The 23,793-nt window shown below is 39.1% G+C and overlaps 1 protein-coding gene across 1 annotated transcript; it reads right to left on the reverse strand.

Moving 5' to 3' along the window:
• Positions 1-263: 263 nt before the first annotated feature.
• Positions 264-22,964, reverse strand: LOC149286271 (amyloid protein-binding protein 2-like). Its single transcript, XM_089494295.1, has 13 exons — positions 22,827-22,964; positions 13,445-13,533; positions 12,604-12,755; positions 8,619-8,742; positions 8,358-8,526; positions 8,083-8,172; positions 7,107-7,174; positions 6,570-6,675; positions 4,057-4,181; positions 2,709-2,794; positions 2,237-2,427; positions 1,223-1,388; positions 264-517 (listed from the first exon to the last, which is right to left on the reverse strand). The coding sequence occupies exons 1-13, from the start codon at positions 22,962-22,964 to the stop codon at positions 264-266; spliced, it is 1,758 nt and encodes a 585-aa protein (XP_089350421.1).
• Positions 22,965-23,793: the final 829 nt, after the last annotated feature.

The following is a 23,793-nucleotide window of genomic DNA, read 5'->3' on the forward strand; positions in this document are numbered from 1 at the left end:
TTGCAGCTTCCTGCAGGAGTTGCAAACAATTAAAACGATAGCTCGGTTTCCGGCTCCTTGAAATAGAAAATGCGGTGAATGAGCAACCCATGAACGGACCCTTCAAACAGCGGACTGGGTCTTATTTGGGTTATTTCCCCCACGGCTGGACCCGGGGTCCTAATTTCACCATTCTTCTTGGTTTTTACAATTTCACAGTAAGGATTTTTCCAGTCATGTAGGAAAATGCAATGAATAAAGCCGACCAGTTCTTTTTTCTCCTTTTAACATGCTTGTCCTTCTGTGGTCTGTGACATAAGGAAAGACTGCACAACTTCTTCTGTTGACAGAGGGCTGGTATTTACATCCTCCAGAGCGTCTGTAACGGAAAACTGACGATCCCGTAACCGATTCCAATTGGCCAGTATATTGTGGTATTCAAATACTTTCTCATAATTGCCAACGGAATTATACAGTTTAATGAGGCCCCTGTAATCATACTCTAGTCCACTGTATCCTTCACCAAATAGTTTCTTTCCTATAAAAAAAAAACCAAAAAAAAACAAACCCTTTAAGTTATATAAATAGATGGATGATTCATTAGTCTGGCTTGGATTGTAAAGGGCATTAGTGCCACAATTTACCAACATAAGTAAAACTTCTGAAAATGGTAATGGGGATGCAGTAATACATGTATATTATAATATACACACACCACTCCATATTAGAATGCAACATGACAGAATGTTGTGAATTAAAAGTCTTAAAGGCATGTTCAAAAAATTTAAATAAGTATATATCTCTCTCTCTATATATTAGATATATATATATATATATATATATATATATATATATATCTATCAGACAAGATAGTTGTATTACATTTCAATATACACACACACACACACACATATATATACACACATATACATACATACACACACACATATATACACTTCCTGAAAGCTGAATGGATGTATAATATGTATTTAAACAGACAATAAGCATTAAAAATGGAATCTTCACTTGAATCAACCTGTACTTTGAGTTTTTGGTTTTCAAACAGGGTGTCTTTAACAAGTTTTAAGGGGATATTGTGCACTGGGATACAACACTGGCACTGCTTGGAGGAAAAGAATCAGTTATTTCCCCTTGCTCAGGCATCACCTGACTCCTTAAGGAAAGGTAGTAAGTACACAAAAACAAACAACAAAAAACACCCCAAGATAGAAAATATATCTACCAATTGCTATTGATCGGAGATAAAGCTTCTCGGCATTTTCATATTGGTTCATGTCATAGTTATACAGTGATGCTAAATGCCCCACTGACAATGCCACTTCATAATCTTCTTGTCCAAGAAGCTGTTCCTTGATCTGGATAGCCTTAATGTGCATTTCTTCCGCTTCCTAGTGGAATTTGGAAACACAAGTCAATTTTAAACATTATAAGCACATCTCATTGTAATGCACAAGAAATGCGGGCCACTACTTTTCCACAGTTTCTAACCGCCAACAATGAGTCAATGAATCAGTTCCACGCATACACATAGGCACCTTGTTAGAGCCTCTAGATCTCTCCTGTAAGCCAGCACTAAAGCACGGATGTGTGCTTTGGTAATCAGGATAAGTGGTTAGCAGAACATACCTTATGTAAAGCGTAGGTACTGATAGGGAGTAAGTTATTACCAGGGTGACATCAAAACTACACAAGAAGTACATTTCATTGGTGCATTTGCTTTATTTTACTTTTTTGTCAATTTAAAGGCAGTGTAGCAGTGTTTGAATGCAGCATTGTTTTATTTGCAGATTAAAACTTCATCTCTTTGCAGTATGTTAGATGTCCAGATAAGTGGATATTTTCCCAAGTGGTATTAAAACAGAATAGCTCCACCAAGGACACTACAACAAAATAGTTTGGGAAACAGAATTTACAAGAAGAATGTGCTGCCACAAATCAAACAACTGAGCGAGGCCTGGGAGTCAGATTGACATGATCACCCATGGTGGCTAGGCTTCATGACAGCAAGGACATTTTAATGTACCAATTATCACATTCACAGAGTAAATAAAATTGCCATGTCGGACTTTTATAAATGTATAAATCATTCATACATGATGCGATAAAAAAAATTGATGTACGGCTACATAATCAATTGTTACTGAAATGTATTTGCACTTCAAAGCGTAATTAGCAGACACATTTGTGACGTGATAGCTCCCCGGATTAAATAAAAGAAAAAAAAATGAAATCTCACCTTAAACTTTCGCATGGACTGATATAACCTGCCAAGGTTTCCGTAGTGTTTCGCTGTCTGTACATTAAACTCACCGAAGGCTTTCTTAGCAAGTTGCAGCGAGGACAGGTGGAGATCATGAGCTTCGAGGAGAAGTTTTTGCTCTGTCTCTTTATTGTGACAATCTATAGCAATCTCCTCCAGTATAAGTGCTAGGATAGAAAGAATTGCATGTGTTTAATGAGAATGTTAATTTTTATTTTTTTTTAATAAAAAAACAGACTTTAAAATTAGTGTATACAGCTGCAGGTCATGCTTTTTGAAATAGCTGCCTGTGGCTGACTTATAATATGTCTATGGTTATCTGTTTTAAAGAAGGCATTAACAAGAGCCAACTGATATCCCCCTTTCTTAAAAAAAACTAAAAAATATGGTAAAATTTGGTACGACTAAAGAAAAAAATCCTGAAAGGGCTTTGAATATTTGATAGTACCTTTAACTCTCTTGGAGGAAGCCAACAAAAGGTGGTCTTCTGGGAGTATATGAGTAATGATCTCTATGGCACGTTCAGCATGAAACCTTACAAGAAACAAACACACAGCATTAAATATACTCATACACTTGGAGAAAGGGCATAATGCTGTTAAAATATTAAATCAATATACTTGTTTACTGGTCAGCTAAGAAACATTGTGTTTTGAAGAAAACCAAATGTTAAACAGCCTACAATAGCTTTGTGCGCAATGTCCTTGTGACAGAGAGAGTAGGAGTTGCTTGGGAAGTGATGAGCTAGCAAATATTTGCTTGCTTTGACCTCCTTTCTACCACACTGCAGAGCAACATTCTGCAGCGGAGTTTCTAAGCTGCCTGCTTAGAGCCAACATTGTATACTTCTCAAGAGATCAACATGATACTATGCCAAGAGAAGTAGCAGCAGCAATACTTTAGGAGCTGCAGCCAGCTGGCTTCTAAATTTGTGCAGAACCTTATGCATTAACGTAAACTCAAAACCAAGCAAAAATATTAAACCCCTTCAGTCCCCGGGTTTTTTGGTAACTTAAGTCCTGGATTGATTTCATTAAAATTCCCCTTTTCTGTGTTTCATGTAGCCACACAAATCATACATTTCTGTTCAGAACAATTAAGGCTTTAATTTAAAACCATGGAAACATACAAAATTAAATGAACTTTTAAATGGGTGGGAAGTGAAAAAATTGTTTGACAATTTTCTTAGTTTTTTTCTACCCCTGTCCAAAAATGACCCAATTTGCGTTTGGCAACATGCCCCGATTTCAGACATACTCCACATACATACATTTTTTATTTTATAGAGGGCAACATCCATCCCTTACATAATACTTTTGGCTTTGGGGGTAGTGAACAGGGTGGGGGCGGGGGTTATACATTTTACATGTAGTGCTAGGGCAAAGGGATTTTGCCTTTTTTTTTTTATTAAATATTTTTGTTATCTGTGCAACACTGAGAGACATCCCTGTGATTACACAACGCTCACCATAGACTTGTATTGGGGATCACAATGCATGTGATCGGCCAGCATGGGGCCTATAGAGGACTAAAGGGGCTTAAAGAGAAAAGCCTATAAATATCATGTTCCTTAAACAGATCAACCATTGACAAGGATCCAAATAAATGCCAAACACAGGTTCAATATTTTAATAAAACCTTTTCCAACATAAGCTGAAAAAGACAGCCAGGTATATTTTGGTGTTCAGAATGCAAGATGAAAAGCAGTCCATTTTTAGAAAAGGCCAGGGCCATAAATCAGATTTTATTTTTTTTTTTAAATATATAACATATTCAATACAAGTGTCAATACTCACAATGCATTGTCGAACTTTCCTGAACTGTACTGATGGACATAGGAAGAATATGCCAAGTCCTCATGAGCTGTTGCAACATGGATATTTTTACCTCCGAATACGGACTGTCTGATATCAAGAGCAGTCTAAATAAATAAACAGAATATAACCACGTTAGGCGAGACCTTTATTTAAAAGAAAGACAGGTAAACACACGAGGCACTAAAAAAGGATATGCGTCGAAAACTACATACATGTCATACAAGATTAACCCCTTAAGGACCGGGCTCATTTTTCGTTTTGTACCCTGTGGGACCGAGGCTGTTTTGACACTTTTGTGGTGCTTGTGTTCAGCTGTAATTTTCTCCTCACCCATTTAGTGTACCCACATAAGTTATATATTGTTTTTTTCAAGACAAGATGGGCTTTCTTCAGATACCATTATTTTGATCGTATCATCTTATTTACCATAAAAAAAATTAAAAAAACATGGTGAAAAATTGAAAAAAAAACACATTTTATGACTTTTATTTGAAAAATCTTTTACTCACCTAAAAAAGCAAGTAAAAAAACTAGCTAAATAGATTCTACTACTTGTCCTGAGTTTAGAAATACCCAATGTTTTTATGTTTTTTTGCTGTTTTTTGTAAGTTATAGGGCAATAAGTACAAGCAGCGTTTTATGATTTCCAAATCTTTTTTAACAAATCTGGTCAGTCTGCCTCCATCTCCTCTTTGGAACATCTTTGAAGCCGGTTAACTCAATTTAACCCATTCAAACCATATATTTTTGAAAACTAGACACCCCAGGGTATTCCAAATGCTGTTATTTTAACCCTTTCCATGCACCAATTATACAACTACACTTTGTCAAACTTTGTAATAGTAATTTTTTTTATTTTTTTTTCCACACAAATTGTACTTTAGTTATAGATATACAGGTTCTGGTATATGTCACTGTCAAACAACACCCCAATATGTGTTCAGCAACATCTCCTGAGTACGGCGATACCCCACATGCATGGGTTTGTCAGATTGTTTGGCTGGTAAAAGGCTACTTTTGGGGCATGCGTAATTCAGGTGGTCATTTGGTCATTGTGCCTCCCTCTCCTCTTTGGAATATCTTTGAAGCCGGTTAACTCAATTTAACCCATTCAAACCATATATTTTTGAAAACTAGACACCCCAGGGTATTCCAAATGCTGTTATTTTAACCCTTTCCATGCACCAATTATAGAACTACACTTTGTCAAACTTTGTAATAGTATTTTTTTTTATTTTTTTTTCACACAAATTGTACTTTAGTTATAGATATACAGGTCCTGGTATATGCCACTGTCAAACAACACGCCAATGTGTGTTCAGGAACATCTCCTGAGTGCAGTGATACCCGACATGCATGGGTTTGTCGGGTTGTTTCAGATTTAAAATGCCACATTTGGGAAGTGCGCTTTTTTTCTCCATTTTGGTCAGTCTGTACCTATGCCCTATCTTTGAGCTAGGCCACTCCAATTTACCCCATAAGCCATTTTTTTTATATATTAGACACCCCTTGGGTATTTGAAGTGCTTTTATTTTAACTCTTTGTTGAGATTTTTGAGAAATTTTAGCACTTGCTCAAAATAATAAACTTTACTTTTTAATTTTATTTTATTTTTTTAATACTTTTTTTATATTTTTTTTTTTACACATTTTGCTGGTACTGGATGGTTCATCTAGTGACATCACTACATAATTATTTTTAAATGTTAGCACATTTTTTAATTTTTTTTTCCATTTTTTATTTATTTTTATTTTTTTTGAATATTTTACTAATCACATAGTGATAAGAAAGCTGGGCTCCATTGACTTGCATGGTTGAATGCAGTACCTGTATTCAACCAGCAAGTGGAGCCAGTTCTCTAGAGGGTCTGGAGACCCTCTAGCGAACTTTTTCGTCTTTATTGTTTTATTTCCCGGGCCGCCGCCATCTTGCTTGATGGCGAAGATCACCGGCAGCGGCGGCTGTGACCGCTCTCCGGAGCGGTCACAGCCCACCCAGAGGTAAGTGTTTGGTGTCGCTGGATGCCTCCTGATCGAGGCATTCCAGCGACACCATTTAAGTTTAGGAGGCGATCGTTGATCGCCTCCTAAACGCTTCTAAAACGGGCGCCCGCCGCCATACAATGTATGGCGGCTGTTGACGCCCCGGGGAGGGGCCAGACATGGCCCCCGATGCCGATCTCGGCCTTGCTGAATGCCTCGACATCGAGGCATTGCAGCAAGGCCGTTTAAGCGAAGAAAGTGATCCTTGATCACTTTCTAAGCTTATTTAAATTTTTGACGGTTCAGGACCGTCAAAGGTCATTTAGTGACCTTCTTGTTATGACGGTCCTGAACCGGCAAAGGTCGCGAAGGGGTTAAACAGAGGTGGTAACAGCATGTAAAAGGCCACGATCATACTTCGATCCCAAAATAAACTTTTTAGGAACAATTTTATTTTTAACTGAAAAAGCATTTTAGTTTCAATCAAAAATGCTTTCAAGGACAGATTACCTGATAAATTGCAACTGACTGGCATATGTTATCAACGTTGAGAAGGTAAAATCCATAATCTAGTAGTGTGTCAGAATACTTGGGATGCTTAGGGCCAAAATTTTCCCTGAGAACAGATACAGAAAATTAATGGGAACAGTAATGAGAACACAAAACATGTATTTAAAATACATACATCAAAACCCGTCATTAAAAACATAATCTTATCAATATACGCACATACTTTAAAAAGGTCAATGGATACGCAATAAATTTACTAAAGCTGTAATTTAGGCAGTCTTTTTCGGCAAGACCTAAACCTAATTAAAAATAGACATTTTCAGAAAATACAGGGCATGCATTTTGTACACACCGCCTCACTGTTTAGACATGCGTATTGATCTGGGGTAATTGCAACCTCAACAACTATAAGCACAAAAAAAGTAATTTCTACATTTATTCACAATAAAGAAAACATGATAACTAACAAACCAAATGTCTTAAAAAGGCTAAGCAAATGGACATTATGGATTAAAAATAAATAAATGAAAAGCTTACCTTGCCAAAAAAACAGCATGTTTTATTAGCTGCTCTGCCTTCTTGAACTCTCGTTTCACCACACAAGCCTAAAGTGAAATGATATTTAATGCCTGGAACTTGATAAATGTGTTGGTTCTCCTACAGAAAGAACTAATTGATCTCCATGTAATTTTATATTTTCCTATGAAGATTTAATCATACTACTTTTGAGAAGTTTTCAGTTTCTATCACAGCAACCTGTAAGTGTATTTTTTGTGTGTCAAGTGATACTGAAGCATTCTCTGAAGAAATAGGCAAAACGATTCCAGATTCAAGTTTTTTGGGATTTCAACAACGAATTATGTGTCTAAAGCTGCTAAAGCACCTTTACAAAAAGACAAGAGCCTAAAAGCAAAACAAAACAAAAATGAAGGAAGGAAAGAAAGAAGGAAGCAAGAAAAGGTTGGGAGGATGAAGGACAATTTCATCCTCCCAGATGAAATAGTAGATAAGCAGAAGGTTTTGTAGAATGGTTGGAACCATTAGACTGATAGTACTGATAGTAAAAAAAACACTAAGAGGAACTACTTTGTTGACAGCAGTTTTCTGGTTTTATACAGAGAGCAGATGGAGGCATGTCTGAGCAATACAACTTATATAATTTAGTATAGAATATATACATACACAGACTTATGTACAGATAAACCCCATCTATGCCAATTCAGATCACATCATGCGTTTTGCTTGTAAATGCCCAAACGCCCAGACATATTTCATTGTCAATGATTTCCCCATATTTCATTTTCTGCCACAGAGAATTTATGTTGAATGTACTTCCGTCAGAAAAAGCAGAAAATGATTAATAAAACTGAAAACAAGGAATCATATAATGTATTTCAATATTATATATTGCTTAACACGTTAGATCAGTTAGAGATTTCTCTAGGTCAAACAGAACCTGAACACACAGTTATACTATCAAAGGGGTGCATTAAATTGTCGTAACAGCTCCTACCTTGGATGCTTGTCGTAGAACATCGACTACAACTTTTACGGGTAGTCCACTTGTAATTTCCTTCATGGCTTCTATACACCATTTATAAGCCTATAAAATTGTAAAATTATCATTTTGTTAGCACTCTGACACCAAGGCTCCAAAGTTTGTATATGAAAACAAAAAAGGAATATGGACCTCTAGTTGCTTAATTCTTCAACATCAAAGTGTTGTGTACTGAGAACGGTTCAAAGCCAAATAATATTTCTACAATATGCATCCTTCAACTAACATACCTCATCATAGTGACTTTTTGCAAAGAGTAGGGCACAGAGCTCTCCATAAAGGGCTGCTTTGTTTGCATGCTGTCTCTGTTTGGCCAGCTTCTCCATGTAGCTCTGAGCAAGTTTAAAGGTTTCTTCTCCCAAATGGTATTTGCAGTTACCATTTCTAACATGCAGTAACCTAAAGAACAATGAACAGCAGTTGGAGAAACAAATCATATGCCTTGAAAAGGGCAAATCTTTTCACGATAGTCCACAAAACGATTCTCCTACCTGACACAACATTCTACTGCACGAAACCAATGCAGCATCTCATCGTGAAGGGTGCAGAGTTGTAAACACGAGAGGAATACTTTCTCAGCATCACTGTACCAGCCAGCATCTGAGAGAAAACCACCTAACAGGAAGAAAAGCAGAACCCCATCAAGTGGCTCACAGAAAACAAACCGAAATCATACTTTATTATTCAATGGTGATCCTGTTAACCGAAGTATATGAAAACAAAGCATGGAAGAAATACATCTGTAAAGCAATTCAGGAAAACAAGAGCCCCTTTAAATTGCTTTTCCTTTTATGGTGCCATCAAGTAATGAATAACCACAGCACAAACATGATGAAAGTCTTATCACATTTTACTGACATGTTCGGACATTTGTAAAATGTTTCTATGCATGTTATAGGAGATCTGCCTGTTGAGCAAAACGGCAAGAATAGAATTAAACATTAAATAACCTAACTAGTCTTGATATGATGAAGGTTTCTCATTTCATTAACTATGCTGGGAATGATTGATTGTCCCTGCCAGGTAAATGGCACCTGTGCTGCCCCGTTACAATGCATAATGAAGTGAAATACAAATTTTCACTTCAAAACAACTCCTTTTAGCAGAGTTCTGACTCTGCCCCCAATCCTCTCTATACACATAAAATATCTAGAGCCCATCACTTTTTTGGAAGTACACCACACCGTTCAAGCATAACTATACAAATGCACTTTGTTACGCCATAACAGCATCAAATACAGCCTGCAGTGATACAATGTATTTGAGATGCCTCCAATTATTTATTACCTGCAAATGCTGCGTGGAAACTCCATGCATTAAAAGGCAGGAAAAATTGTATCCCTTTAAGAGGCCATATTTTATAGTTTTAAAAGCATACTAAAAGTATTGGCCACTAAAGTATTGGCCTTAGTGGCCAATACCCTACTTCCTTAACAGATTTAACACTTCCTTAACACTGATCAGTCACTTAATCAGAGGCTTATCTCATCATTTACACCGTCTTATTTTTGGCACATTTTATGTGACTTAATGCTATAAATACCTCTCAAATTGCTAATCGACTTCTGTAAATATGTCTCAGTGAGCTGACAAATGTCATCTCAGCATTTACCATGGCTATGAGAGATCATGCCCGGTCAGCTTCTCAGTCCAGTATAATTCACAGTTAAAAACCAGAGGAAAGTGATTGTCATGGTAAACAAAAAATATTCAGTGACAATTTAAAGTACTAAAGCGTTTAACCCCTTCGTGACAAAGGCTGCTTTTACTTTTTGTACCCTTCGTGACAATGGCCGTTTTAACATTTCTGCGCTGCTCGTGTTTAGCTGTAATTTTCTTCTTTCCCGTTTACAGAACCCACACACATTAGATATTGTTTTTTTCAGGACAAGAAGGGCTTTCTTTAGATGACATTGTTTTGATTGTATCATATTATTTACTATTAAAAAAGTATAAAATATGGTGAAAAATTTAGAAAAAAAAATGAAAGTTTCTAACTTTTAGTTGAAAAATCTTTTACTCATCTATAAAAGGTAATGAAAAAACCTGCTAAATAGATTCTACTATTTGTCATGAGTTTAGAAATACCCAATGTTTTTATGTTTTTTTTGCTTTTTTCTACACATTATGGGGCAAAAAGTACAGGTAGCGTTTTGCTATTTCAAAGCCATTTTTTCCAAATCTGGTAATTCTTCCCCCCATGTGCCATTTCGGGTATCTTTGAAGCCGGCCAATGCAATTTACCCCATCAAGTCATATATTTTTGAAAACTAGACAGCCCAGGGTAATCCAAATGCTAGTATTTTAACCCTTTCCAAGCACTAATTCTACCATCAGCCTTTGTCAAGCTTTATGGTAGTAATTTTTTTTGCATTTGTTTTTTCACACACATTTTACTTCAGGTATGAATTAAAAGGTTCTGGTATATGTCACTATCATAAAACACCCCAATATGTGTTCGGCAACATCTCCTGAGTACAGCGATACCTCACATGAATGATTTTGCCTGGCTGTTTGGGGGCAAAAGGGCCACATTTGGGGCATGCACATTTTTCAATGTTGAACTTTGGCATTTGGGGATCCACTGCCCATGCCCTATTTGGTACATCTTTGAGCCGGGCCATTTCAGTGTGCCCAATAAAGCTATATATTTTTGAAAACTAGACACCCCAGGGTATTTTAAATGCTGGTATTTTAACTCTTTGCATGCACACATTTTACCACCAGAATTTTTTCAAAGTTTGCAGTAGTATTCTTTTGTGTGTATTTTTCCCCCACACACCTATGTTATGTATGAATTTAAAGCTCCTGGTATATGCCGCTGTCACATGACACCTCAATATGTGTTCAGCAACATCTCCTGAGTACAGTGATACCCCACATACATGGGTTGGTCATTTTTGGGGGGGGAAACTAAGAGGCCACATTTGGTACGTGTGCATTTTTCTAATTGGAAATTAGATGTGTGGCCATCCTTCCTCCCGTGTTAATTGGGACATTGTTGAATCCGGCCAATTCAATTTACCCCATCAAATCATACATTTTTTAAAAGTAGACACCCCATGGGCATTTAATATGCCAGTATTTTAACTTTTTCCATGCGAGAATTGTTTTAAGCTAATGTGCTAATTTTAGGACTTGCTCACAAAAATATTTTTTAAATATATATATATATATATATATATATATATATATATATATATATATATATTTATTTTTTTTGTGCCTTTTTTTAAAAAAAAATTAGCATTTTTTTTCAACTTGAAGGTTCCCCTGATAGTGACATCAGTGGGAAATTATTTTTACATTTTACTAATTATTATTGATTTTATTTTATTTTTTAATTTATTTTTACTAATCACACTGTGATTAGAAAGCTGAGCTTCATTGACTTGCATGGTTGAATGCAGTACCTGTATTCAACCTGCAAGTGGAGCCAGAGTTCTCTAGAGGGTCTGGAGACCATCTAGCAAACTTTTTCATCTTTATTATTTTTTTTTTCAGGACGGTCGCCATCTTGCCAATGGTGAAGATCACCGCTGTGACCGCTCTCAGGAGCGGTCACAGTCCATCCTGGGGTAAGTGTTTGGCATTCCAGCGACACCATTTAAGTTTAGGAGGCGATCGTTGATCGCCTCCTAAACGCTTTTAAAACGAGCGTCCATACAATGTATGGCGGATGTTGACGCCCAGGGGAGGGGCCAGAGATGGCCCCTAGTGCCGATCGTGGCGTTGCTGAATGCCTCGAGGTCTGGGTGCAGAAAGCTAACGTAGATCACTTTCTGCACCCGTTTAAAGACATGACGGTCCTGGCACCTCAATTGTCGTTAACCGTTTGTTTTCCGGTGACGTGCCAGAACCGGCAATTGTCATTAAGGGGTTAATACTGTTGAGGTCAAATGTTTACATACGCCTAGGCCTGAGACATTTAAAACACAAGTTTGCACAATTTCACACAATACCGTACATTTATTTTGCTAGTCAATTAAGGCATCTACTCTGTAATCTATTGTTACCTCTGATGTGAACAAACAGAATTCCTTTAGCTTTAATTCACTATATCAGAATCCCAGCGTGAAAGGTTTAAATACACTTTGCTAGTATTTACTGGCATTTTAATTGCTTAACTTGAATCCCACATTTGGGGTAGTCAGCCACAAGCTTATCAATTTGTAGCTGGTTTGTGGGCCTCCTAGCTCAGACATGCTTTTTTCAGTTCTGATCACATATTTTCTATGAGATTTAGGTCAGGGCTTTACAATGGCCACTCCAATACTTTCACTTTGTTTTATATAAGCCATTGTATTTTTCCTGAATGACTGACAGGCCAATTTTAATAAGCATGGCCACAGGCCAAGGTTTAAGCATGAAAGCCAACAAATGCAGTGGTTCCAAAAGAATATTTCATAATATATTTTAATTGGAAAAGAAGCTCCATGGCAGGGTGAGTTAAGATTAAAAGGTACTGAAACTTACCAAGAACAAAGCCAATTTGTATTGCTTTTTCCTTAACATGGGCATCAGATTCAGCAATATAAGAACAACGTCTACTGAACGAACAAGCCAGAACCGAGGCGACCTTTACTCCGTGATCCATTAAAGCTTGAAAACAATGATGCAGGAGATGTCTAAAATTATAACAAATATAGAAATTAAAAAAGGAACAATGGAGATAATGGTGTATTTAACATTTATTTTACTTTTTTTAGTAAAGTTTGGGCTAATTAAAACACAAATATTCATTAACATAAAAAGCAATAACACCTGTGCACATGAAATACACATTTAAGATTATCTCCAGAATTCCATACCTAAAATGAACATCAAGAGGAAGGAGTAAAAATTAAGTAGGTACTTGTATGACAAATACATGATTACTCAGATTTACAAGTACACGTAAAAGTGTTAAAACAAATACAGCGAGTCCAAGAAAAATGTTTTCTTCTTTTTTTTTTTATGCACAACAATCCAGCATTGTTACTGCACCGACCCGTAAACCAGAAATTAATATAACCCAGACTTTTGTAAGCCAAGATTCATTTGCATAAACCTCTTCAGAAACTTGACAGAAGAGCAAATATGGTGCCCCACTAAATGGGAAATCCCATTTGCAGAACTTTTGCCAAATGACTATTCCATTTATCTATCAACTACTAAGTGAAGATGGTGGCGATTAGAGGCTATAACCCTCAAACATAGGTAATATTAATATTAGGCGACTGCAGTTCTGCAAGAATAGAAACGCTTTAACGAATAGTGTCAGCAAGGCTCCTTCCAGGATGTGATGGAGAACACACCTACAAAGCAGCCGACTCACCGTTTATCCACTGCACGGAGAACCTTGGCAAAAACTTCCAGTTCACAGAACTCACTTCCTAGTTGACATAATCGCCCTTGCTGGTAAAGCTGCAGAAGTAAAAAAAAAAAAAAAAAAAAATAGACGTTGTCTTACACCAAATTAATCTGTGGCCCTGTTGTGCATATAACCGAAAAAAACAAAAAGCAGGTCTTTATCATATAAAACTTAAGTCTTGAATTGCTTAAGGGGTTTCTATACTTCTACATACACCACATACCCTCCCTATAAAGCGTACCAAAATGCTCATACAATAGCACTCTTTTCTGAATTTGCGGTTCATTGATTTACACTGAGTAGCAAAGAGTTAAAACCGAAATTACGGAATACAAGAGAATTGTTATGCGGTCTGTATTAACACAAAGCAACAATTATAGAGTTTAGCTTCCAAGCAGGGACCAAACAAAAGAAAATAGCCAATCCTCCACTAATATCACAAAATTTCCCCTTGTTTAGGACAGGTTCAATAAGAACAAGTGAGATTATGTAAACTATGAACAATATTCACAGAACTGCAGTTTCTCATTTGCAATAAACATATGTAACTTGCAAATATTAGTGGCTCCAGGGGGGACTATAATGTTGTAGCTGAGTACAAAGTATACATTTCTAACAGATGAACACCATCTGATCCGAAACTTTTATTACACAGTTCGGTAGATGGAAACCGAATGGACATTAAGATGACTCAGGAATTGGAAGACAATTGGTTAGCTACTGGTAAAAATTAGTAGGCACCTTTACACAGAGGCTGTGTGCGCGCTACAAACTAGCAGCCTACACACAAACTTGTCTAGCAACCTTCTCGTACCAAGTGACATGCAGAACGGGGACAGAGTGGTTTACTCACTGAGCTGGGAGTTTGCATGTGAGCTGGAACATCTAAATTGAATTCATTATGAACACAACACAATTGGTGAGCTGAAGTATTACCGTCTTTGCTCGATTATAAGATGACACCCCAAAATCTGAATATTAATTTAGGAAAAAAAGAAAAAGCCTGAATATAAGACGACCAGTAGATGTTAATTCATGTAAACTATTTTTTTTTTAACCAAAGCTATGATTGAGAAAAATATTTGGTTTTTATTTCCTTTTATTTTCCAACCTGCCCCCCCCGTTATGCACATCTGCCCCAGAAATGCCTTATACCCTATATGCCACTGTGCCCCATGATATGCCTTTTGACCCCCTATGTGCCACTCTGCCTCCAGAAATGCCTTATACCCCTATATGCCACTCTGGCATTTAGGGGGTTTAAAAGGCATATGATGGGGCAGAGTGGCATATAGGGAGGTATAAGGTATTTCAGGAGGCAGAGTGGCATATAGAGGGTTAAAAGGCATTTCTGGAGGCAGAGTGGCATTAAGGGGGTTAAAAGGCATTTCATAGAGCACTCTGCCTACAGAAATGCCTTATGCCCCCAAAAACAAACAAACAAAAAAAAACACTTACCGGTGCTTCTGACTCCCGGTGTGTTGTCCGGGCAGCGTGTAGACGTCTACGCGATTTGGGTAGACAACTTCTGCTGCAGCCGGAAGGAGGTACGGTTAGCAGCGGGGGATGTCTCCGTCCATCACGCATACACCCCCCCGACTGTCAGAGAATTCCCCGCACCGGTGCGGGGAGCTCTGATCTCCTACAGTCGGGGAAGGTCCGCGCACCAGTAAGTGGTGGTGGTGGTGGGGGGGTGAGGAGGATCCAGGTCCCCTGCAGCGTTGCGGGGGATCTGGATCTTAGTCTCATAGTCAGACCTATTTGAGGTCTGATTATAAGACGACCCCGATTATAAGACGGAGCAAATACGGTAAATAGCTTGACTTGTCAAAGTCTTACAGGACGGACACACGTCTTTTTAAGCAAGACATCCCTAAAATAGTTTAAGGTGATGTAAATAATACTGTGTCAGTCATTGCACAACTACAGTCAGACACACACTCATGCGCTTTACAAGACAATCTATAAAAGGCTAACTATGAATGTTCCCAAATGAATCCATCCAAAGACTGGTGAGAAATATCTGCTAAATACATTATACGTCCATATATTAACTTTAGGACAGAGGAGGGAACAGCACATTTACTCTCCTTTAATACATAAATGCACACCAACTGTGGGAGAGGGAGGTGTCGAGAGGTTAAATAACACGGCTCCAGACTCTCATGCTCCCCGTCCCACAATGGCTATTGCTCTCCAGGGTGCCAACGAGTTGCACTCAGGGATCTCACTCCCGCAGACACAGATTTTCTCAGGGTATGACATCTAGATGCAGTTTTGCAGGTTCGCCCTCCCCTCCAAGGTTGATTCCTTCATCAACTAAAACACACAGTGGTTGCATTGGGTAGAATATGTTAAAAATATGGAAGGGTTGGTTCTCACCTCAGGACTTCAGGGAGGGAGGCCAGCACAGCACACAATGGTTTTATTCTAATTCTTTTATGCTCTGATGATGATCTGAAGCTACTGTTGTAACCACGAGCTTTAATCCACCTACGTGCAATTACCATAGTAGGTGGGAATCATAGTAATATGTTTATTGCTTAATCTATACTTTAGTGCTCTGCGAATTACTTGAAATGTATATATTAGTTGTAATAAAAATCTCAAAGCCTGCTGCTGATGTGTTGCCGAATACCCCCATTCTTATGATGCGTCCTACTCTTCCATCCCCCCCCCATCTTTTTCTACTTTCACCCCATTCTGTTATTGATTCAATACAATGTCAATGTATCAAAAGGAATAAGCTAGGTCAGAAAAAACAAAAAGTGTCATAGATAAGGCCTGAAGGACATAGTGTTGCATGCATGAATGCAAAACTGACCCCAAAATGTAAATATTTTAGGGGACTAGAATTTCTTTTGTAAGTGAAACATTACACAGTAACAAATGTTGCACAAATAAGACCTTTAAATTCAAACATTAAAGGATCTCACAGAAAAATATTTTTCTAACATAAAATACAGTGCTGTATACAATAATGTAGGTAAGCATTGACAAAAGCCCGTTCCAAAAACAAACAAAAAAAAAAAAAAAACTTCCTGCAGACCTGGAGGCTGCCATTGTTTTAAGTGATATTTTGGGTGATTCCCCTGTTCAGAAAACAAACTGAGTTAATTCATTATGGCTCTGCTAATGAGACCTGTTGCACAAAAGACTTATTAGGCACAATGCGTGGTTAGATGATTAAAACTGAGCCATTTCTTTGTTTACCACGTGTGGCATGATACAACCGTCGAGGAGCTTGTCTTGTAGATACGGTCAGTAAAACATCAAACCACTGACAAGACGATCTGCTGCAGCTTCTCCAAAAGGCAAAAAACATCCATCCTTTTGGCCCAACTACACATAGAATTCCTTTTACATTGTAAACGAGTGGGGCTCTCATAAACTCAGCATTCACGCCATAAGGCTAGAACGTTAGCTCACAGGTCGTTAATGACCTGTTATAGCTGTATGTAAAAATGTTTATTTGTTATGTATGTTAGACACCTTATATTTAAATTACAGAGATGTGGAATGTAAGCGCCTAATAAAGAGGATAAAAAAATTCAAAGAATGCTTACTAACCTACTCACAATTTTAATATGCAGTCTTCCTAGGTGAGGCTGTCTGGGATCTTACACTCTACTTTAAGATCAAAATCCTACAGCAGAAAAACTGCGGACCAATTGTTGTCCTTACGACAAACTAACGTATCCTGAAAAAATTGTATGAACCAACCATATGTCATGGTATCGCCTTGTCATTTTGCAAGTCATGCTGAATCTAATTTTTGATGCTCACTAACCCAAAAGTATAAAAAAAAAATAATAATAAAAAAAAAAATATATATATATATATATATATATATATATCAACTTGACCCTAAATCTTCCAGTGACCAGAGTCATAAGTTGTGTGAAAACAGCTGCCTTGGGTCTCCTGGAAAGAAACGTCATCCTTTTTTTAATAGGAGCCAACAAGGGACAAACCTACAACCCAGAGCCAAGAACTGCCATCCGGCTTCTTACGCAGATGCTAAAAACCCAACAAGGAAGGTTCATAATGGAAATCGGGTCCAAAGAGGAAACGCTGTCTGGGATATATGCTGGGAGGTTAGGCCGACAGGAGAATGTGTATTAAATCGCTTTGTAAGTATGTGCATTCTTCCACCTGTATAAAATAATAAAAATACATACCTATCATTGATTATCTAGCACCCAAGAACAATACTTGATAATATTTATATTCTGTATAACTAATATTAGTGGTTACATGCAACAAATGTACTGAGCAACACTATTTTTCAATGGATCCTTGCACCTTCATCCGTCACTTTAAAAAGGACCTACTCGAATACAGCCCTAGTGGGACCCAGTATACTGTTACTTATGCTGCAGGCTATATACTGTACCATTGGTGTATTCTGTTCCATTTTAAGATATCATGGACGTAAAGACCATTCTTTTATTGAGATGAGCCGGCTTCAACAAATGCATTCGCAAGTGTACTTTTACAAATACCATCAACATTGGTCTATACATATTACATTATTTTATTATTTTTGGGTTTTTTCTGCACAAGTGTCCCATTATTTTTATGCTCTTTAGATTTCCATATAAAATAGTATTGAAAAATTAGATTAATATAGATTAAGCATGTGCATTATACCTGAGATTTTAACGTAGATGTGGATAACAGGGCCCCTTTAATGCCCCCTCCCCCAAACAAAAAAATAAAATCCTGATGCTTGCAAGTGCGGCCGAATCTAAACCATCTGATGCTTACACATCAGCAAGATTATTTACTCCATAGTGGACTAATGGAAACGTTTGGCCCATAAAGGGAAAGTTTGTACATTAAACATGGTGTGCATCTGTGTTTAAAAGCTATGGAGGCAGGTGACCCCACTTTTAAATCATGAGCAACGTGCAAGTAGTCAAGTGGGTAAAATAGGTCAATTAATGAAAATAGCCTTACCGATGCAATGGAAGATTACATCCATGAAACAACACTAATGAACAGCCTATACCCAATATTCCCTCAAACTACATATTTTTGAAAGAAACAGTAATCATGTGTCCATTTTAACACCAGTCTCAGCAAAGGAGCTAGACCTTTCGCATCTTGTACCAGTACCTCGCTCAGTTTGGTTACGATGCACCTCTGCCAACTCCCATGAGAAACATTTCTGTTTTGTTTCTCATCACATTGTACAGTCTCAACATAACACATTTAAACTAATTCCAAGGTTACGTAATACTCTAACCATAGACGGGAGCCATAATGTTTTCCTGTGTGCATCATGTCAAGACAGACGGGAGGATCCCTTCCCCATCTTTACAATATGACAGGTTAAAAGGGCAGGTCACTGTCCGACAGCCCCACTGAAGTAGAATGTATATTAAAACAGAGTACCTCACCTACCTGCCATTTTCCAATGATTATTGCTACCGATTGCCTGCTAGACTCAATGGGAACGCTTTCTGTCTGCGTGCAACGAGGGGGGGGGGGGGGTCTCAGATCCCTTTGCAACATTTGCAGAGCTGACTGGCAGGAAGTTTCTCACATGCAAGGAGATGCGTTTGGCTGAACAGAAACTAATGGAGTTTATCACCCCCTTTAAAAGTGCATATGATCGCTGGAAGAGTTCCTTTAAATCTTGCACTGGTTTTGTACATAGAAAATATTCTGTATCTATCTACGGTAGCTTTGATGATATGTACTATTTGAAATTAAGTCTACCCTTAAACCATGACAGCAAGTCATCAGTAATGAAGGTTTGGTGGAGAGGCATAATCAGATATAATTTTTTGATACATAGGTTAGAAGGGGCCTTATTTTGCAACTGAAGAAATAAGACCTTGATTGTGAGATTGCCCTGCTCTGGGAGCTAAAATAATATACATTTGGACAATGTCCTCTGTTTACAAGTAAGCATGGGTGTCTGTGGGATTTTCTTCTATGGAGGGCAAAATATCCTCGCCACCTTTCCCCTCTCCCACCATAATACCCCCTTACCTCAATCCTATTGTCTACCTTTGTTGGCTCGGGAGAGCCGTTTCCTGGTGGAAGGAAAACGACTACTTACACATCAGGAAAAATTGTGACCCTGGTAGTAGTAGCTAACAGACCACCATGTACCTGCGCAAAATAAAGCAGGGGTGGTAAAGATTAGCCACAACTACCCCAGTCTACAATTAATTTGTTGTTCCGCCAGTAATAACTGTCTGTATATCATGGAAGCTGCAGTTAGTGTGTAGTATAGGTCACCACAACCCAAGTCTATAACTACAATGGCCATGACGTTCAACCAGCAATATGGCTTGCAGAACATTATTGTAGATGAAGTCAACAACAGTTAGAAGTCTACAGTACAAACTAAGGACCAGCTAGAGGGGGAAAGCAGGCCAAACCGTACAGGCGGTGTACATAATTAAACGTTTTTTTGCTGTTTCTTCTTCCCTAGCTGCTGCTCCAGCAGGCATCATCCAGTTTCTGGGGGAGACGCAAGTGCACCCACTTGCGACCCATGCAATAATTGTGCTAGTATGTAAAAAAATGAAGAAAAAACTTCTGATTATACGCCTTCCCTTCCAGAATGTTTCTGGATAGACCCTGTTGTGTATATCCTGTCCTCCAGTGACCTTCTGGTGGACGTCAGCAGTGACAGTTACTGGAAGGGAACGCCTGATCATGCATTCTTCATGCAACGGCGTTCCAGGGCTCGTGGTGAGCGCTATTACAAACAATCAGCAAGCAAAAATCCAGCATCATAGGCCACGTAGTGGCAGGGAGATGCCCCTGCTAGAAAGTCAGGACGTACCCATACATCCTAAAGCACTATTAAGCACAGTTCTCATAGGACGTAACAGTACGTCCATATAGGCGTAAAGTGATTAATGTAAGCAGGATACTCCTTACGCAATGTATTGTTTTGTCAGTCTCTCAATTAGAGTTTTGTTAGACCCTTTGAATGTACCGTATTGGCTCGGATATAGGCCGCCCCCGTATATAGGCCGCACCCTAAAAGTTTGGTGCTTTTTTAAAGAAAGTTTTTTTCTTTAAAAAAGCACCAAAAAAAACATGCTGCCACTCTGTCTCCCCCCCCCCCGAGATATGCTGCCACTGTCCCCCCCCCCGAGATATGCTGCCACTGTCCTCCCCCCGAGATATGCTGCCACTGTCCTCCTCTGCCCCCCCCACTTACCGGAGCAGACTCCCGGGGGTCTTGCGGGGCCGGCAGGGGACATCTACGCAATACGCGTATACAACCTCCGGTGCCGGCACTCAGCGGATGTCCCCCGCCGGCCCCGCAAGACACTCGGGAGTCTGCCCCGGTAAGTCGGGGGGGGGGGGGGCAGAGGTAAAACGCATCGTGCGGACGGTCCGCACGATGCGCTCAGACAACCTCCCGTGCCGGCACTCCCCCCGTGGAAAGTGCTGGCAGGGGAGGCTGTCTGAGCGTATCGGGGAGTAGGATGCAGGTCCCCTGCGGGGGATCTGTATCCTAACCCCGCTGCCTGCCCGGCGCCCGGGACTGCATGTCCCGGGTGTCGGGCGCTAGACCCCGAATATAGGCCGCACCCCCACTTCAAAGACTTAAAGTGGGGGGAAAAAGTGCGGCCTATATTCGAGCCAATACGGTATATTCTATAAGAAGCTATGTGTAAAGTGTTGTTGCTATAAAAGTTAATAACAAGATCACTGACAAGTATAAACTAGTATAACTACCAAAAGAGAACCAATCGATCAACACAAAACAATTTACAAGAGTTTTATATGGCATTGTTTAAGATATTAGTAATAAAAGCTTTGGACTAACACCTCACTTGTTGTAATAACAACAACCAACTGATAACACCAACTTAACTGGCTATTTGTTTTCCAGTTGGCGTTGGCTTGGATATGGAATCGTCCTGTCACACACAAACAACAAAACCAGAGGCATCAGCCTTCAGTGTTGCGAATGAGGTCTCCAAAACAATGTTATTCTGAATGCAATGAATGAAGATCGTTGACCTCGAGTTACAAAAGGATCATATGATCCATTAACACTGGTAATAACTACACTGCACTTCAACAACTAATTATACAGCGTTTGAAACATAGGTTCCAGAAGCTAATCCTCAGGACCCTCCAACAATGTAGGACCTAACCGCATGGACACAGGTGAATCAGTGGCTGACCTGTACAAATTTCATTACACTTCTGCAGATGAGTTCACGTAAGGATACATAGGACTTTTCTCAAACACTAGCTTACCCATAGCCAAAAAAATATTACAATAGTTACAAAAAGAAAACTGAAAGGTGAAAAAAAAACGTTCTTACCATTTCACACTAAATTCAAGCCTTTTGTGGTATCAAGAAACGGGTAACAGATACTCAACCCGTGTGTACCATTAAGAAAACCAGAATACAGAAAGTGTTGTGCGTGTATAACCTGGGTGCGGATTCTTCAGCGTTTTGGGGCTTATTCACTAAAGGGAGGGTCGTCTAGAGTCATGATTTCAACTTGTTTAATTCTTTTATTCTCATGAAGGGCCATCCCTAGTAAATTTCTTTAGCAAGAACTAAGCTTGCTGCATATAATTGATAATTCAATGGGACTTTGGAGAAAAATCTCACTGATTTAACTACACATTATACAGTGAAGTCAAAGAGTTACCTAATAGCCTTCATTCTTGCAAAGGGTCCTCATAACTCTCCCGTTGGTGAATAGTCCCCTTGGTCTACACCTAATTACTTGGGGTACCAAAACAAAGAGATGCCAGCAGAAAAGGCGACGTTTAAAGAAATACACTGCCCGTCGGGCAACGGGAAATAAATTCTGATGGCGTTTTACCTACGAGCAATAAATATTAACACGGTGTATAGGTGTACTAGTGATTTAAGGAAAGGTATAAGACAAATCGTAAGCGTTTTAATTTTTTTTTAACCCTTTTGTCAATGCAAGTCCAAATTGTGACTGGATGCATTTCTTATGTCCTGTTTACCCAGTGTACAGCACTAAAGAATATGATAGCGCTATATCAATCAATAAATGACATCATACGTGTTTCCCCAGTGATTCTATTGGATCAGACACTTACCAATAAGTACAGTCACAACCTATACATGAATGCAAACAAATAAGCAAGCATTTACACCTATACTAACACTGCAATCTAAAAGCAGGGACACGTATTTATTGCCATTGTACCAGAATGTGTGGTAATATTACCGTCAATTTTACAGTTATTGGCAATTCTCACCCTACACTATAGTAACAGCGCTACAGAACCTGTTGGCGCTTTATACGTGACATCCGACAACCAGCACACAGACACCCCGGTACGAAAAGCAGCCCCACTCCCGGTCACCTTGTAGTAGACGTCAAACTGGATGTTTTCGGGCAGGCTGCGGATGTCCCTGCGGGCTCGGCTATAGTTATCCACCACGGCAGAGATGGCCGTGTTATACAGAGTCTCCGGGATCCATTCCAGCTCCACAGCCGCCATATTATCCTGCTTCTTACTAGGCTCTGGGGCCAGTGACAACCCAGGGCAGCTCTGCCAACTCCCTGCCCAGAATCCGCCTGCTACCCGGATGCCTGAGGGACGGTCACCCACGGATGTCCACCGCACACAGTATCACAACTCACACCAGCGTGTGTTATATTACACACTCAGCGACGGCTGTAAACAGGCAACAGTCTCAACACCTCCTTTTTTTTTTCACTCAGAGGTTACAAGGCCGCCCCCCAACCGCGTAGCTATTTACAGTTATTTCCCTATCGCAAAGAATCCGGCCGTATAACGCCTTCGCTAGATACGTGTTCTGCGGCGGCAGTGATGACGTCGACGCGCACAACGCGGAAGCCCGAGAAAGACAGCGCGAGAGGTGGGGACATGGTTGTCACGTGATGCAGGCGTGGTCACCAAAGTGTTAACGTCTGCTAGTGAGTTGTTGACATGTTGCTGCTGAACCTTGTCCAGCAAGGGAGGTTTGTGTTTGTGTCCCATACTCCTAATGGACATTTTCCCGCCTAGTGTCATTCCACTGCGTTTAGAAATTAGCTAGTTGCATTAAAAATATAGCTCCATCTTCTCTACCAATTACATACGTCATTCACAGCATTGTTTAACCCCTTAAGGATGGGCTGTTTTTTTTTTTTTTTTTTTTACCCTTCGTGACCAAAGCAGCTTTAACACATTTGCGGTGCTCGTGTTTAACTGTTATTTTTTCCTCTCCCATTTAGTGTACCCACACAAGTTATATATTTAGTTTTTTATTTCAAGACAGGAAAATGCTATAAAACTTTTGTTTGTTTTTTTTTGCTTTTTTTTC

This window comes from Sceloporus occidentalis, unplaced genomic scaffold (assembly GCF_023333645.1).
Source record: "Sceloporus occidentalis isolate IW3139 unplaced genomic scaffold, rSceOcc1.0.p SCAF_71, whole genome shotgun sequence".
NCBI lineage: Eukaryota > Metazoa > Chordata > Lepidosauria > Squamata > Phrynosomatidae > Sceloporus > Sceloporus occidentalis.